Genomic DNA, 13,763 nt, shown 5'->3' on the forward strand with positions numbered 1-13,763 from the left:
TTTTATGTGGTTTCCCCCCCACACACACAGTATGGAGGAGCATCCAGCTAAAACCTTCTCCTTGAGGCTGTCGTCCTGATTCCCTCCTTTCCCCTGGGACACTGAGCAGACAACAGCAATACTTCTTAATGATCCTGAAAAGCTCCCCCCTCCCCTGACCCGACTTGCACAGGAGGGAGACTTCAGATGTAATTATTGACAGATCAAAGGGCGCCCCTCCTCTGCATACGTGCCTCCCCATGCACGGAGCAGGGAAGGTTTACGTTCCCTCTGGCAGGCGAGATAAGGCTTGATCCCAGCATAGCTGGGCTTCGCCCCCGTCCACCCCCACCCCTCCCCTGCAGGGCAGGCAGGTACTGGTACAGCCTGGCCTTGCCGGGAACTTCATGGCACTCTGAGCGGCTCCCGCCAGCCTTCTACGCATCGCCATCTGCAAACACGCCCGTCAATTATTAATAAAGCCAGGAAACCGAAGCCCAGCAGATGGAACAGGTTGCTCTCTGGGGACTCGCAGAGAGGAGGGCGATTTCCTCAATTTGGGCAACATCTGTCGACATGGAAGGCCAGGGACAGCCAAGCGCACCTTCCCCGGCCTGGAGCAAAGGTCGCTGAAGAGGAAAAGGAACGCTGGCGGACGCTCCCAGGTAATGTCAAGGCTCTTCAAGCTCTAAACCAGGGGTGGGCAAACTTGCTTAACGTAAGAGCCACGTAGAATAAATGTCAGATGTTTGAGAGCTGGAAGGAAGGAAGGAAAACAGATGGGCAGAAGGAGGAAATATATGGGTGGAGGAAGGATGGAGGAAAGGTAGAAAGAAAGCAACTTTAACTTTGCCTTCTCCAAGCTGCCGGCTGGCTTGGCTTGGAGAAGTGATTTAAAGAGACAAATGTCTTCTCCAAACCAGCCAACAGGGCAGTGGGGGCTTCAAGAGCCACAGTTTGGCCACCCCTGCTCTAAACCTTACATGGTGGGCATTTGCTGACCCAGGAGGCCTGCAGACGCAGATTAACCCTGGGCACAGCTGTGTTTGCTCCGATGGGCAGTGTGAGCAGAACCGTGCCCCTCTTGACAATTTGGGGGCTTGCAATGCTCGAGGACCAGGGAGCCGTGATGTCTCTCGTCTGCGCCGAAATGAGAGACAGCAGACCTGAGAACAAAGTAGACCTTCCGTGTTACGAGGCACTCTACCTCTGAGTCCCAAAAGCTGGGGAGAGACAATTGCGGAGGCATACAGTTTTCATACCCCAGTTGTGAGCTTCTGTTAGTCTTTAGGGGAAGGTGGTGAACCAGCTGATGACTCACTTTGCATAGGTAGCCTTTTTGGTTTGAACACATGGACATATGAAGCTGCCTTCTACTGAATCAGACCCTCGGTCCATCAAAGTCAGTCTTGTCTACTCAGACTGGCAGCGGCTCTCCGAGGTCTCAAGCTGAGGTTTTTCATGCCTGGACCCTTTTTAGTTGGAGATGCCGGGGACTGAACCTGGGACCTTCTGCTTACAAAGCAGATGCTCTACCACTGAGCCACCACCCCTCCCCCTAATGTACGTTTAATGTACATTTAAACACATCTTCCGTAGAAGATGATGATATTGGATTTATATCCTGCCCTCCACTCCGAATTTCAGTCTCAGAGCAGCTCAAAATCTCCTTTACCTTTCCCCCCCCCCACAGCAGACACCCTGTGAGGTGGGTGGGGCTGAGAGGGCTCTCACAGCAGCTGCCCTTTCAAGGACAACCTCTGCCAGAGCTATGGCTGACCCAAGGCCGTTCCAGCAGGTGCAAGTGGAGGAGTGGGGAATCAAACCCGGTTCTCCCAGATAAGAGTCTGCACACTTAACCACTACACCAAACTGGCTCTTGCACTTACAATAAGAACATAAGAGAAGCCATGTTGGATCAGGCCAACGGCCCATCAAGTCCAACCCTCTGTGTCACACAGTGGCAAAAAATGTTATATACACACATACACTGTGGCTAATAGCCACTGATGGACCTGTGCTCCATATTTTTATCTAAACCCCTCTTGAAGGTGGCTATACTTGTGGCCGCCACCACCTCCTGTGGCAGTGAATTCCACATGTTAATCACCCTTTGGGTGAAGAAGTACTTCCTTTTATCCCTTTTAACCTGTCTGCTCAGCAATTTCATCGAATGCCCACGAGTTCTTGTATTGTGAGAAAGGGAGAAAAGTACTTCTTTCTCTACTTTCTCCATTCCATGCATTATCTTGTAAACCTCTCTCATGTCACCCCGCAGTCGATGTTTCTCCAAGCTAAAGAGTCCCAAGCGTTTCAACCTTTCTTCATAGGGAAAGTGCTCCAGCCCTTTAATCATTCTAGTTGCCCTTCTCTGCACCTTCTCTAATGCTATAATATCCTTTTTGAGGTGCGGCGACCAGAACTGCACACCGTACTCCAAATGAGACCGCACCATTGATTTATACAGAATGTTTGTTCACAATGGCTGTGAAAAGTGTCACTGGGCCCTTCATTCCCCAGAAAGAGCCTCTGCATTCTAGCGGGCTGACCAATGACAGCCAGGAGCGGAGAGTTTTGGAGCTGCAGATTTCATGTGTGAATTCCTTAGGCAGCCTTGGATATTTCAACTCCCGGTCTGCAAAATAATGAGAATAATTTTCTTTATAAGAATGATATGGTGTCTCGCCAACCATCAAGTCCTCGAGGCAACATCTGTGCCACCCAAAATGCTGTAGAAACAGCACAAAAATGGCCCCGGGTTGTTCCGAAGACAAGCAGCGATGAATTAGAAATGCTTAGGAACATTAGCAGGGCTACGCATTCTATTCATTTGGCACGCAGCTGCGCTCAGGCATGATATACGTACTTCCCAAAATTTACAGGAAAGAACAAAGAACTCCAACAAAAGAGACATGCCGCTTAAACCCTTTTTGTGCTCGGCTATCAAGTTACGATCTAGACAGAGGTTTCCCATTGATTCCTCCGCGAAAAGTCTTTCCATTAGGGAATGAGTAGCTCATTTGGCAGAGGAAATCTTCATTTATTAAGCACAACCCAATTCCGTTTTCCCGCATTCTTGAACAACAAATCTATTTCTTAACCAAAATAATAAAACCCAGGAGTTTTAAATTTAAAAAAAATAGCAGCAGCGATAATAAAGAAATCTGCAATGAAAGGAGATCAGCAGAAACTGGAGAAAGATTTGAGGACAGGGCTGCTGTGAGACCCCCACCCACACAACAGCTCCCGCAACAAAAGTCCCTCTGCCCTTCTGAGGCCCCTGAAATTTTGCAAACCCCCCCCCCCCCCTTTCATTCCTCTCCCTCTCAGCAGTCTGGGCTGAGAAAACAGGATCATTTTTATCTGAAGTCTGAAACACAGAAAGGCGGCAAGGTGGCATGGTATAACCCAGGCGTGGCCTAACTGTGGCTTGGGAGCCATATGTGTCTCTTTCACACACATTGTGTGGCTCTCAAAGCATTTGTGAGAAGGTATTTGTCTCTTTAAATCACTTTTCCAAGACAAGCCAGCCAGCCAGCAGCTTGGAGAATGCATTTAAAGTTGCTTTCTTTCTTCCTCCTCATCCCTCCCTTAATCTTCCTCCCTCCCTCCCTTCTTTCCTTCCTTCTTTCCTTCCTTCTTTCCTTCCTTCTTTCCTTCCTTCCTTCCTTCCTTCCTTCCTTCCTTCCTTCCTTCCTTCCTTCCAGCTCTCAAACAACTGACATTTATTCTATGTGGTTCTTATGTTAAGCAAGTTTGGCCACCCCTTGTATAACCCAATCTTGGAAGCGAAGCAGAATTGATGCAGAAAGGAGAAGACAACTCACAGGACCACATGAAGCTGCCTTATACAGAATCAGACCTTTGTCCATCAAAGTCAGACCGGCAGCAGCTTTCCAGGGTCTCAAGCAGAGGTCTTTCAAAATCACCTTCTGCCAGATCTTTTCACATGCCAAGCAGAGGTTCTACCACTAAGCCACAGCCCCTCCTGCAGAGGAGTACAATGGCAAACCACCTCAGCTTAATCACACACCTTGAAAGCCCCTTCACTGGGGTCACCATAAGTCAGTTCTGACTTGATGGCTCTTGGATAACGAAAAGACAGAGCTTATGAGGCCAGGCAGACCTCTTTGGGGTTTGCACCTCTTCTGTTGGGTACCACCAATAAAAAGGCCCTGATGTCTGTCCCCTTCCAGGATTTCAGGTGACACTTCTTGTTTTGCTTCCATGTGCTTCACACCTGTCAACCCCACTGGATGTTGCTTTCTTACAGGGCCAGTGACTCATAGAAACTCTCTGTCCCCCAGAGGAAAAAGGACAGGTCATGAACGAAGCCACCATGGAAGGAGAACAAGCGCCCACCAGAGGTGTTGATCCTAATCATGGAGAGAGAGGAAGGGACAGAGAAGGGGAGCCGCAGTCCTCTACAGAGAGCCCTGCTGCCTCTGCTGGGCTCACAGGTCCACTTGCTCAGCACAAATCCAACCTGCAACAGGAGAGCCATCCCACGCTTCTCACGGGCATTACCAACCCTGGCTTTGTGGACGAGCCTCCGCCCTACTCTCCTCCAGACCCGAAGACAGTTCACCTGATCTACCCAGCCTTCCAGGGCAACGTCTCCGATCAGGGGCCCATCTTCTTCCAGCCGACAGCCCTGAACTCCCAGCTGCACTTCTTGTCTGGATCTGGACCCTACCCCTTCACCATTGTACGTAATCGCACGCACTGGGCCTGATTGGCTAGCTGCCCCGTTCCTTGTTTATGACCACCTGCTTAAATGCTGCAGGGCGCAGACGACGCCTCAGACTTCTCTGGGTGGGGGTCAACTAGGGTTGCCAAGTCCAATTCAAGAAATATCTGAGGACTTTGGGGTGGGAGCCAGGAGACTTTGAGGGTGAAGTCAGGAGACTTTGAGGGTGGCGCCAGGAGACTTTGGGGGTGGAGCCAGGAGACATTGGGGGTGGAGGCAGGAGCAAGGTTGTGACAAGCATAATTGAACTCCAAAGGGAGTTCTGGCCACCACATTTCAAAGGACCACACGCCTTTTGGAAATAATGAAGGATAGGGGCACCGTCTTGGGGGACTCATAGAATTGTACCCTCTGGTCTAATCCTTTTGGAACTTGGAGGATATTTTGGGGAGAGGCCCTGAATGATATGCTGAAAATTTGGTGTCTCTAATCCAAAAAAAACAGCCCCCCCCCAAGCCCCAGATTCTCGCAGATCAATTCTCCATTATGCCCTATGGGAATTGTCCTCCATAGGGAATAATGGAGTGCCCAGCAGACATTCCCCTCCCCCCCCCCCGTTTTCTGATGACCCTGAAGCGGGGGGAGGGCCTCCAAACTGGGGGATCCCCTGCCCCCACCTGGGGATTGTTGCAACCCAAAAAGAGTAACGTGAAATGAAGCACAGGTATACAGCCAAAGGCATCCGCGTCAAAAGAAACCTCAATAATTTAAATGATTTATATAATGAAAAATTACTTGTAGTCAAAACACATATATAAAGAGCATCAATAAGGTGCAAGTACAGACCACTCCCATATACAATTCAAATACTCATAGCCGATAGTTCATTCTTTCAGTTTCAAAACCCGGGAGGTGGAGGGTATAATGAGCCGTAGAGTAGAACAGAGTCCAACGCTCCAAGTCCTCTTTTAGCCAGTGGAGAGGATGAAAGCAGCAAGGCAAAAGGAGGCAACAGGGATGCGCTATAGGCCCTGTTTCACACAAGGCTTCCACAAGCTTCAAATAACACTTAACAATTCATAATGGAGACCAACGCTCCAACCATTCTGCAGCACAGTGGAAGGCAATTATGAAGATAAAGGGGGTGGTGGGAAGGGCTGCGGGGGTTTCAAGGGAGGAAACGTTCAGAGTTGGTTTGTAGCAACCCCGGACTTTCTTGGGGGGTGGGGAGGGTCTCCCTCCCAAGTACTAACAAGGGCTGGCCCTGCTTGGCTTTTGACAAGACTGGGCTACTCTAAGCCATCCAGGTAGGGTTGCCAGCCTCCAGGTGGGGCCTGGAGATCTCCCGCTTTTACAACTTATCTGGCCGAGATCAGCTCCCCTGGAGAAAATGGCTGCTCGGAAGGGTGGACTCTGCGGCATTGGGCCATGCTGAGGCCCCTCTCCCTCTCCTTCTCAAACCCAACCCTCTCCCGGATCCACTCCCGAAGACTCCAGGTGTTTTCCAACATGGGCCTGGCAATTGTACAGCCAGGTCAGGGCCTCCAATCAAACAACTGTTTCCAAACTGGAATATTTTCCTGTGGACAAACTGGCTTCAGAGAAGTGTAGTCAAATGCATTTTTATTCAGGGCTTTTTTGGTAGGAAAAAGCTCAGCAGGAACCCATTTCCATATAAGGCCACACACCCCTGACATCACCATTGTTTCACACAGGACTCTTTTGTAGAAAAAAACCAAGCAGGGTCTCATTTCCATATTAGGCCACACCCCCTGACAGGAACGTCAGATATTTGAGAGGAGGAAGGAAGGAAGATGGGGAGGGAGGAGATAGAAAGAAAACAACTGTAACTTTAAATGCATTCTCCAAGCCACTGGCAGGCTTGGCTTGGCAAAGTGATTTAAAGAGACAAATGCCTTCTCCAATCTGGCTGATGGGGCGATGGGGGCCGCATGAGGCTCTATGGCAAAGGACATCATGAAGACGGGGTGGTTGGGTTTCATTGTACCCGGAGTCCTTTGTTCTTTGCCCTGCAGTACAACAGCTCCCTTCTCAGCGAGATCCCAAGAGATCCCAACCCCAGGAGGCCGCCGCCCAAAGATTACTTTGTGGAATCCGTGATGGTGACGCTCTTCTGCTGCCTGCTGACCGGTGTGGTTGCCCTTGTGTATTCTCAAGAGGTAAGGAATGTGTGTTTGCATGTCTGTGGCACTAATAGGGTTGCCAACCTCCAGGAGGGGCCTTAAGACACCCCCTCCCCAATCTCCAGACTACAGAGCTCAGTCCCCATGGGGAAAATGGCTGCTTTGGAGGGTGGACTCTTGTTCTGCTGATCCATTACCATAATGAATTATTGAATGGTTGCAGGCCTCGAATTCAGCAGGAGCTCACAGGAGCACAGCTCCTGAACCTTTCTGAGGGTTCCCCCTCTTCCTCCCCACCTCCCTTGTCCATTGAGTAGTAGGTGCAGCTGCATAACAATCCCTGGATTAGGAGAGCGGGCAGCCAGCCAGCCACCAGGGGCTTTGCTTGCCCCCAGCAGCCCTCATTAACTCCTGGAGAAGCCGATGTCATCCCTTCTCCACTACTTATGTGATTTTGGGCAGTGGGTGGCTTGCTGGCCTTTTGACTGGGGGGGTGGCCAAGGAGAGCCCCAGGCGAGTGAGGCCTGCTTGGGCTGGATGGATCTCTAGCCAGTCCAAACAGGCCTCACTTGCCTGGGGTTCTCCTTTCTGGCGTCGGGTTGCTTTTGGCTGGGTGGGTGGCATATGCTAATGAGTTATGCTAATGATCTCCACCACATATTTTTGCTACAAAACGACCCCTGACTGGTTGATTGATTGAAGGTGGGCTCTATGGCATCTCATTCCTGCTGAGCACTGCCTCCTCCCAAAGCCCTGCCATTATTCCTCCACCGTCAAATTGTTAGGAATCTCCCAACCCAGAGTTGGCAGCCTCGGGCACAGCTTGTGAGAAAGAGTTTGGACTCTTGTCAGGGGTCATTTCATCACCGGAAAGTGGACTAAATGATATTCGCTCAGCCTCCACCTTAAAAGGCTTCTAGAATTCTCTTTCCCCCCACATTCGTCTGCACTGCAATAAAGTGGGAGTTCAATGTGCCCTAAAAAAATTCCACCCAATCATTCACGTCCTCCCCCCCCCCTCCCAACATCAACCCAGTGTCGCCTTCCATAGAACTCAAGGAGATGCATTTTAACTGATGGGCTGTGTTTCAATACGACGGGACATTACCAAAATGGAGTTTTGCTTTTGTGCTAGACTGGAGGGAAGGAAAGCAGGACGTTTCTCTCAGTAGCTTAGGCTTCCCAATCCCCAGGTCTCAGAGGGGGATCCCCCGGTTTTACAGGCTTCCCCCCTCCCCCAGCCAGCTGGCCGGCGGGGGAAGCCCCGCCCCCAGAGCCATCATGCACCTCTATGAACGATTCCCATAGGGAATGATGGGGAATTGATCCGTGGGTATCGGGGGCTCTGGGAGGGCTGTTTTTTGAGCTAGAGGCACCAAATTTTCAGTATAGCATCTAGTGCCTCTCCCCAAAATACCTCCCAAGTTTCAAAAAGATTGGACCAGGGGGTCCAATTCTATGAGCCCCAAAAGAAGGTGCCCCTATCCTTCATTATTTCCTATGGAAGGAAGGCATTTAAAAATTTGTGCAGTCCCTTTAAATGTGATGGCCAGAACTCTCTTGAAGTTCAATTATGCTTGTCACACCCTTGCTCTCGGCTCCTCCCCCAATGTCTCCTGGCTCCACCCCCAAAGACTCCTAGCTCCACCCCCAAAGTCCCCAGATATTTCTTAAATTGGACTTGGCAACCCTAGCTGCCTCTCCTTTCTAGAACGGTTCTCTGACCCTTCATTCCTGCTGTCGTAGCCAGCCAGTTGACAGCCAGGGTGGTGCGCTGGTTAAGAGTGTCAGACTCGTATCTGGGAGACCCGGGACTGAATCCCTACTTGTGACATGGAAGCTCACGGGTGACCTTGGCCCAATCACACTCTCAGCCTAACTGACCTCACAGGATGGCCACGAGAATTAAAAAGGAGGAGAGGAGGACGGCCAGGTATTAAACAGGGGTGGTGAAACTTCCTTAAAGTAAGAGCCACATAGAATAAATGTTAGATGTTTGAAAGCCGCCAGACAGGAACGTCAGATGTTGGAGGGAAGGAGGAAAATAGATGGAGGAGGGAAGGAGAGGTGGAAAGAAAGCAACTTTCATCTTAAATGTATTCTCCATGCCATGGCATGGAAAAGTGATTTAAAGAGACAAACGCCTTCTCCAAGATGGCCAACGAGATGCTGGGGGCTTCAAGAGCCACATGTGGCACTAGTTCCTGAGCCACAGTTTGGCCACCCCTGGTATAAAGGAATTTAATTCTCTGTCGAACCATCAGTGTGTAGAGTTTACTAGAATAGTTGCACCTCTGCTTGGGCACCCTGAACTGACACTCAGTGATTCAGAGATGTAAGATGTTAAAGAATGGTAAGTCGATACAGACACATTAGGGACAGATGCACATATTAAAGAGGAGCTGTAGTCTACAGCGGGACCAGATCTGAAGGGCTGCTGGGTTTTCCAAACTGTGTGATCGTTCCATGGAATTCTGGGTAATAAGTCAGTCTTATAAGGTTGCAAGGACAAGTTACAGGAGGGATAAATGTGAGGACCAATTTGAAGAGTCAATATGAGGGGGAAATGGTCACTAATAATAAAATCCCCCAATGGAAAATCTTTGACATACGGTTTCAATAAAGGAGAGATTAAAATGTAATCAATTACGCTGCAGCCCCTCGGGGAGACAATGGTGAAGTCTCCTGAATTTGGGCAGCCAATCAAACCATTTAACCAAATTCTGTTGTACTGCATACAGAATTTGGCAAGACAGATGCCTGCTGAATTTAGAAGGCTATCCTTGGAGTATCTTGGATAGGAGAAAATGGGTGGAAGGGTGTCGTCTTGATTAAAATCAAGAGCTTTAAAAAATATGCTACTGTCCTTCCCTACCCTAGCATTAAAGTTGCCCACTAGAATGATTTCTATGGTTGGAAATTTCCTCTCTAATTCCTCCATGAGCGTGACCCAATATTGCAAAAGAGTCAGCTTACCTAGAGAGCGTGGTACATATAAATTCACAATAATTAAGGAGAATTTTTTGAGGGGAAGCTTGACAGCCTGCACCATAGAGATGTTTGCCTGGAGAGTGATGTGTTCCAAGGCAAAATGTGAGGAGACAAGTACAGACAATCCTGCTCGAAGATCAAAAATAGTGGCAAGCCACCACCAAAGTAGCATTGCCTGTAAGTGAAGCAATGCCGGCGATTTCAATGAAGCGATCATAATTCCGTTTCCCCGACTCAAACGGGCACCGTCACCAGTCAACGAAAGCTTTACATCCATTCGAGCATGCAACCCTGTCTTGTGTTAACATCTTCTCTCCTCCCGTAGACACGCTCCGCTCTGAACAGAGGAGACCTCGTCCAAGCCGGGGCAGCCTCCCGGAAAGCTCGAGCCTTGGTCCTCTTCAGCCTGCTTTTTGGCGTCTTTATCTCCGTCAGCTGGGTGATTTACGTCGTGGTGGCTCTCTATCTGTGATCCCGGATGGCCAGATCTGTCCCGGTCGGTCGCTCTAGGACACCTCATTCCTCTGCGAATGCACATTGGGTCGAGGCGCACACAGGAAGAACTCGTGCAGCCGTTTGAGGCCATGAGGCAAAGCAGGCCGCTGGTTCTCTGCCCCCGCAAAGGCTGCCATGCGGAACTGGGAGCGAATTCCAGAACTGGCTTCTCCTCAGCTTTTCCCTCGAGCACAGGAGGCCGGAGTGCCAATTCTACTAGCAGAAGGAGGCAGTTTTTAAGAAGGGGAGGGAAAGGCACCAAAGAAGATGATGATGATGATGATATTGGATTGATATCCTGCCCTATACCCTGAATCTCAGAGTCTCAGAGCGGCTCACAATCTCCTTTATCTCCCTCCCCTCACAACAGACACCCTATGAAATAGGTGGGGCTGAGAGAGCTCTTATAGCAGCTGCCCTTTCAAGGACAGCTCTGTGAGAGCTATGGCTGACCCAAAGCCATTCCAGCAGGTGCAAGTGGAGGAATGGGGGAATCAAACCCGGTTCTCTCAGATAAGAGTCTGCGCACTTAACCACTACACCAAACTGGCTCTCAAGTCGATTATGATGCAAAGAGTCGATGCAAATGACAAATGTATCAAGGAAGGGGAATGGAATGAAGGGCTGGGACACTGGACAGTTGTGCTCAAATCTAGGTCTAAAGGTGCCTCGAACACATGTGCGCATTCAGGGAACTGCCTTATATCGAACCAGACCACTAATTCATTGATGTCAGTATTCCCTGTGAGTCTTGTGAGCAAAAATTCTACTTTGTGAGCTGCTGGCATTAACACTGTGTACTGCTGCATGGATTAGTGTGCTCTGGGGTCATCCTTCCTGAACTAAGACAAAAAGGTGTGAGCTGGAGGCTAAAAATCTGTGAGCTAGCTCATGCTAACTCAGCTTAGAGGGAACACTGTTGTCTACTCAGATTGGCAGCAGCTCTCTGGGGTCTCAAGTTGAGGTTTCGCACGTCACCTGCTGCTTGGTCTTCTTGACTGGAGATACCAGGGATTGAACATGGGGCTTTCTGCATGCAAAACAGAGGAGCTTCCACTGAGCCACCCCCCCCCCCTTGTGTTCTCTGACACTGAATCTCTGATGGCAGCAGCCTGAGCTGGAAAAAAAAGGGGCTCAGAGCTGCACATCCCTCTGCCAGAAGTAAGGCTGCCAACCTCCAGGTGGGGCCTGGAGATCACTCAGTAAACCAGCTGATCTCCAGAGAACACAGATCAGCAGATAGGAACCAGGCAGAAGAGGACAGTGTGCCATTGGCATTGATTAAAGGGGCCAAACATGGCGCAGAGTGGTAAAAGCTGCAGCACTGCAGTCCAAAGCTCTGCTCATGACCCGAGTTCGATCCATCCCTAAATCTCCAGGAGTTTCCCAACTTGGATGTGGCAACCCTCCCCCTCTGATCCCGTGCCGGTGGCTGGGGGAAAGGGGGACCTGGCTACCCTATCCTGTTGGTGCCTGCATCCAGGCCTCATTTTGGGCAGGAGCTGACAGGAGCAGAGCTCCGGAACCTCTAAATTTTATTGTGCTCTTTCTCTCAAAACCTCCCCCCCCCCTTCCCTGAGCTCCATTGTTCAACCCCCCCGAGAGAATTTTGCTGAGCTCTAAGATTTGACAAAGTTTCTAATATTTCCCCCATTAAAAAATGGGAAAATAACCAAACATAAAGCAGACAGCTGGAAATCTTCATCATGCCACTGTGGCTACCTGGGAGAAAGGAATTTAAAAAGTATAAGGGGAGCAGTGTTCCCTCTAAGCTGAGTTAGTGAGAGCTAGCTCAGTTTTTTAGCCGCTGACGCACACATTTCTGTCATCGCTCAGAAAAATTGTCCTAGAACAGGCTGATGTATGCAGTAGCTCACCACTTTAATGCCAGTAGCTCCCAAAGTAGTATTTTTGCTCACAAGACTCCTCAGTTTAGAGGGAGCATTGGATGGGAGGAAGGTTTCATTATAACCATTATAATTCAAGAAACGTTTCAGCGTAGATGCTGAGCTGATATAATTTAGCCCACCCTCTGGTGATGTCAGGAGTGTGTGGCCTATGCAAAGGAGGTGTGCTTATGAGCTCCGGTACTTCTTTTTCTACAGAATGACCCATGCCTGCATCGTTTCATCATTAACAACAAGAACACATCTCAAGTCTGCAGTTGACAGCCAACAGGATATAACTAGCAAACCCAGTTGCCTTTCCAGAGACAGAGAGATGCAGCAGCCGGAACAACTGGCCCCTGGGCAGAAAACTTGGGGACAGAAAGCAGCCACCTGGCTTTCTTTTTGTCTTTAGAGTTGCCAACTGACCTGAAAGAGAGCCTAGCGGGCTCACATGCCATTCACAACAGCCTGATGTGCCGAAATCGGCAGCTAAAACTTTTCCTAGCAGGGGGGACAAATGCTTCCAGCTGCCTTCCTCTGTATTTCAAGCTGCAGGTTGTTAAATGTTGTTGCTGGGCGGGGGGGTTCCGTCTGTTTTTTTTTTTTTAAAGGTTGTCAGCTCTCTTCTCCTTCCCAGAGGAGTCCTGCCAGAAAAGCTAGACACAAAGCAGAGATTTAGGTTACGTTTTCAGCACCGATAGCAATTTTTGTTAAAGACCACCCACCGCGGCCTCAGGACATCAAAATTCAAGTCAGTTCCAAAGAACTAAACTGGCTGAATTTCAAAGTGTGGCCAGCAGAGGGCAGGAGTTCCTTCTTACAAAGACGGTAGCAGAAGCGAGTTCTCCAGTAGTTGCAGGTACCTTGCAGACGTCTGGCCGGCAGTGAGGGATGGTTGATGCTGGTTGCTGCACACGCTGGCCATTCGCCGGGGTCTGTAAGATGCTGCACTTCCAGGGCTCTGCAGCAGAACAGCCCTTCTCCACGCGCTGCTGCCATAGCCGGGGCAGGAACACAAAGGGGTCTGACTCGCCCCGACCCTTCACAGCCAGCAATTCCTACATGCTCTGGGGTTTAGATGCTGCGATTCTGCAGGCTGCACCTCTAGGAGTTCCGTCGGTCAGAAGGTGGCGATGCTTGGCTGCTCAGGGGGAAGTCTGATGGACAAAGGTTGGCGGGGAGAAATCTAGAAGGAGAGGGGCTTTGTCCCACATTAGATGTCAGAAATAATAAAGTGTATTTCACATTGTTTTGACTCCAGTTCTCTCGTGTTCCTACAAGTAGGCTTGGAATTTGCCTTAAGCCATAGAAGTTCTGGCTGTGCAGATGTCTGCTGGGAGTCTCTTGCCCACACTTGATTCTTAGACGTGTGTGCGTGTGTGTATGTGGGTCTGATTTGGGTCAGGACTGCCAACCTATGGGGCAGAACTCAAGCCCCACACGGTTTTCCCAACAGCCCCAAGGAACGGGTGTTTGTCCAATCCGAGACACCTACGGTGTTACTCAAAAGGAAGATGACCCTGAATAGAAGACGACCCCCGAAAAATATTATACACAAAAGCTTAGTTGCTGGAG

At 49.7% G+C, this 13,763-nt stretch overlaps 1 protein-coding gene and 1 non-coding gene across 3 annotated transcripts; one reads left to right on the plus strand and one right to left on the minus strand.

Moving 5' to 3' along the window:
- The first annotated feature begins 498 nt into the window (after window positions 1–498).
- Window positions 499–13,437, plus strand: PRRT1B (proline rich transmembrane protein 1B). Of its 2 annotated transcripts, none has more exons than XM_060250939.1 (4): window positions 499–644; window positions 4,253–4,687; window positions 6,706–6,849; window positions 10,130–13,437. In XM_060250939.1, exons 2-4 carry the CDS (start codon window positions 4,304–4,306, stop codon window positions 10,274–10,276), a joined length of 675 nt encoding a protein of 224 aa, XP_060106922.1. In that variant the 5' UTR covers window positions 499–644; window positions 4,253–4,303; the 3' UTR covers window positions 10,277–13,437. The 2 variants fall into 2 exon arrangements, with proteins under 2 accessions (XP_060106922.1, XP_060106923.1); XM_060250940.1 differs by having other exon boundaries at window positions 542–644; window positions 4,287–4,687.
- Window positions 1,461–1,532, minus strand: TRNAT-UGU (transfer RNA threonine (anticodon UGU)). Its single transcript has one exon. It is a non-coding gene; the product is annotated as a tRNA-Thr (tRNA).
- Window positions 13,438–13,763: the final 326 nt, after the last annotated feature.

This window comes from Heteronotia binoei, chromosome 12 (genome assembly GCF_032191835.1).
Source record: "Heteronotia binoei isolate CCM8104 ecotype False Entrance Well chromosome 12, APGP_CSIRO_Hbin_v1, whole genome shotgun sequence".
Lineage (NCBI taxonomy): Eukaryota > Metazoa > Chordata > Lepidosauria > Squamata > Gekkonidae > Heteronotia > Heteronotia binoei.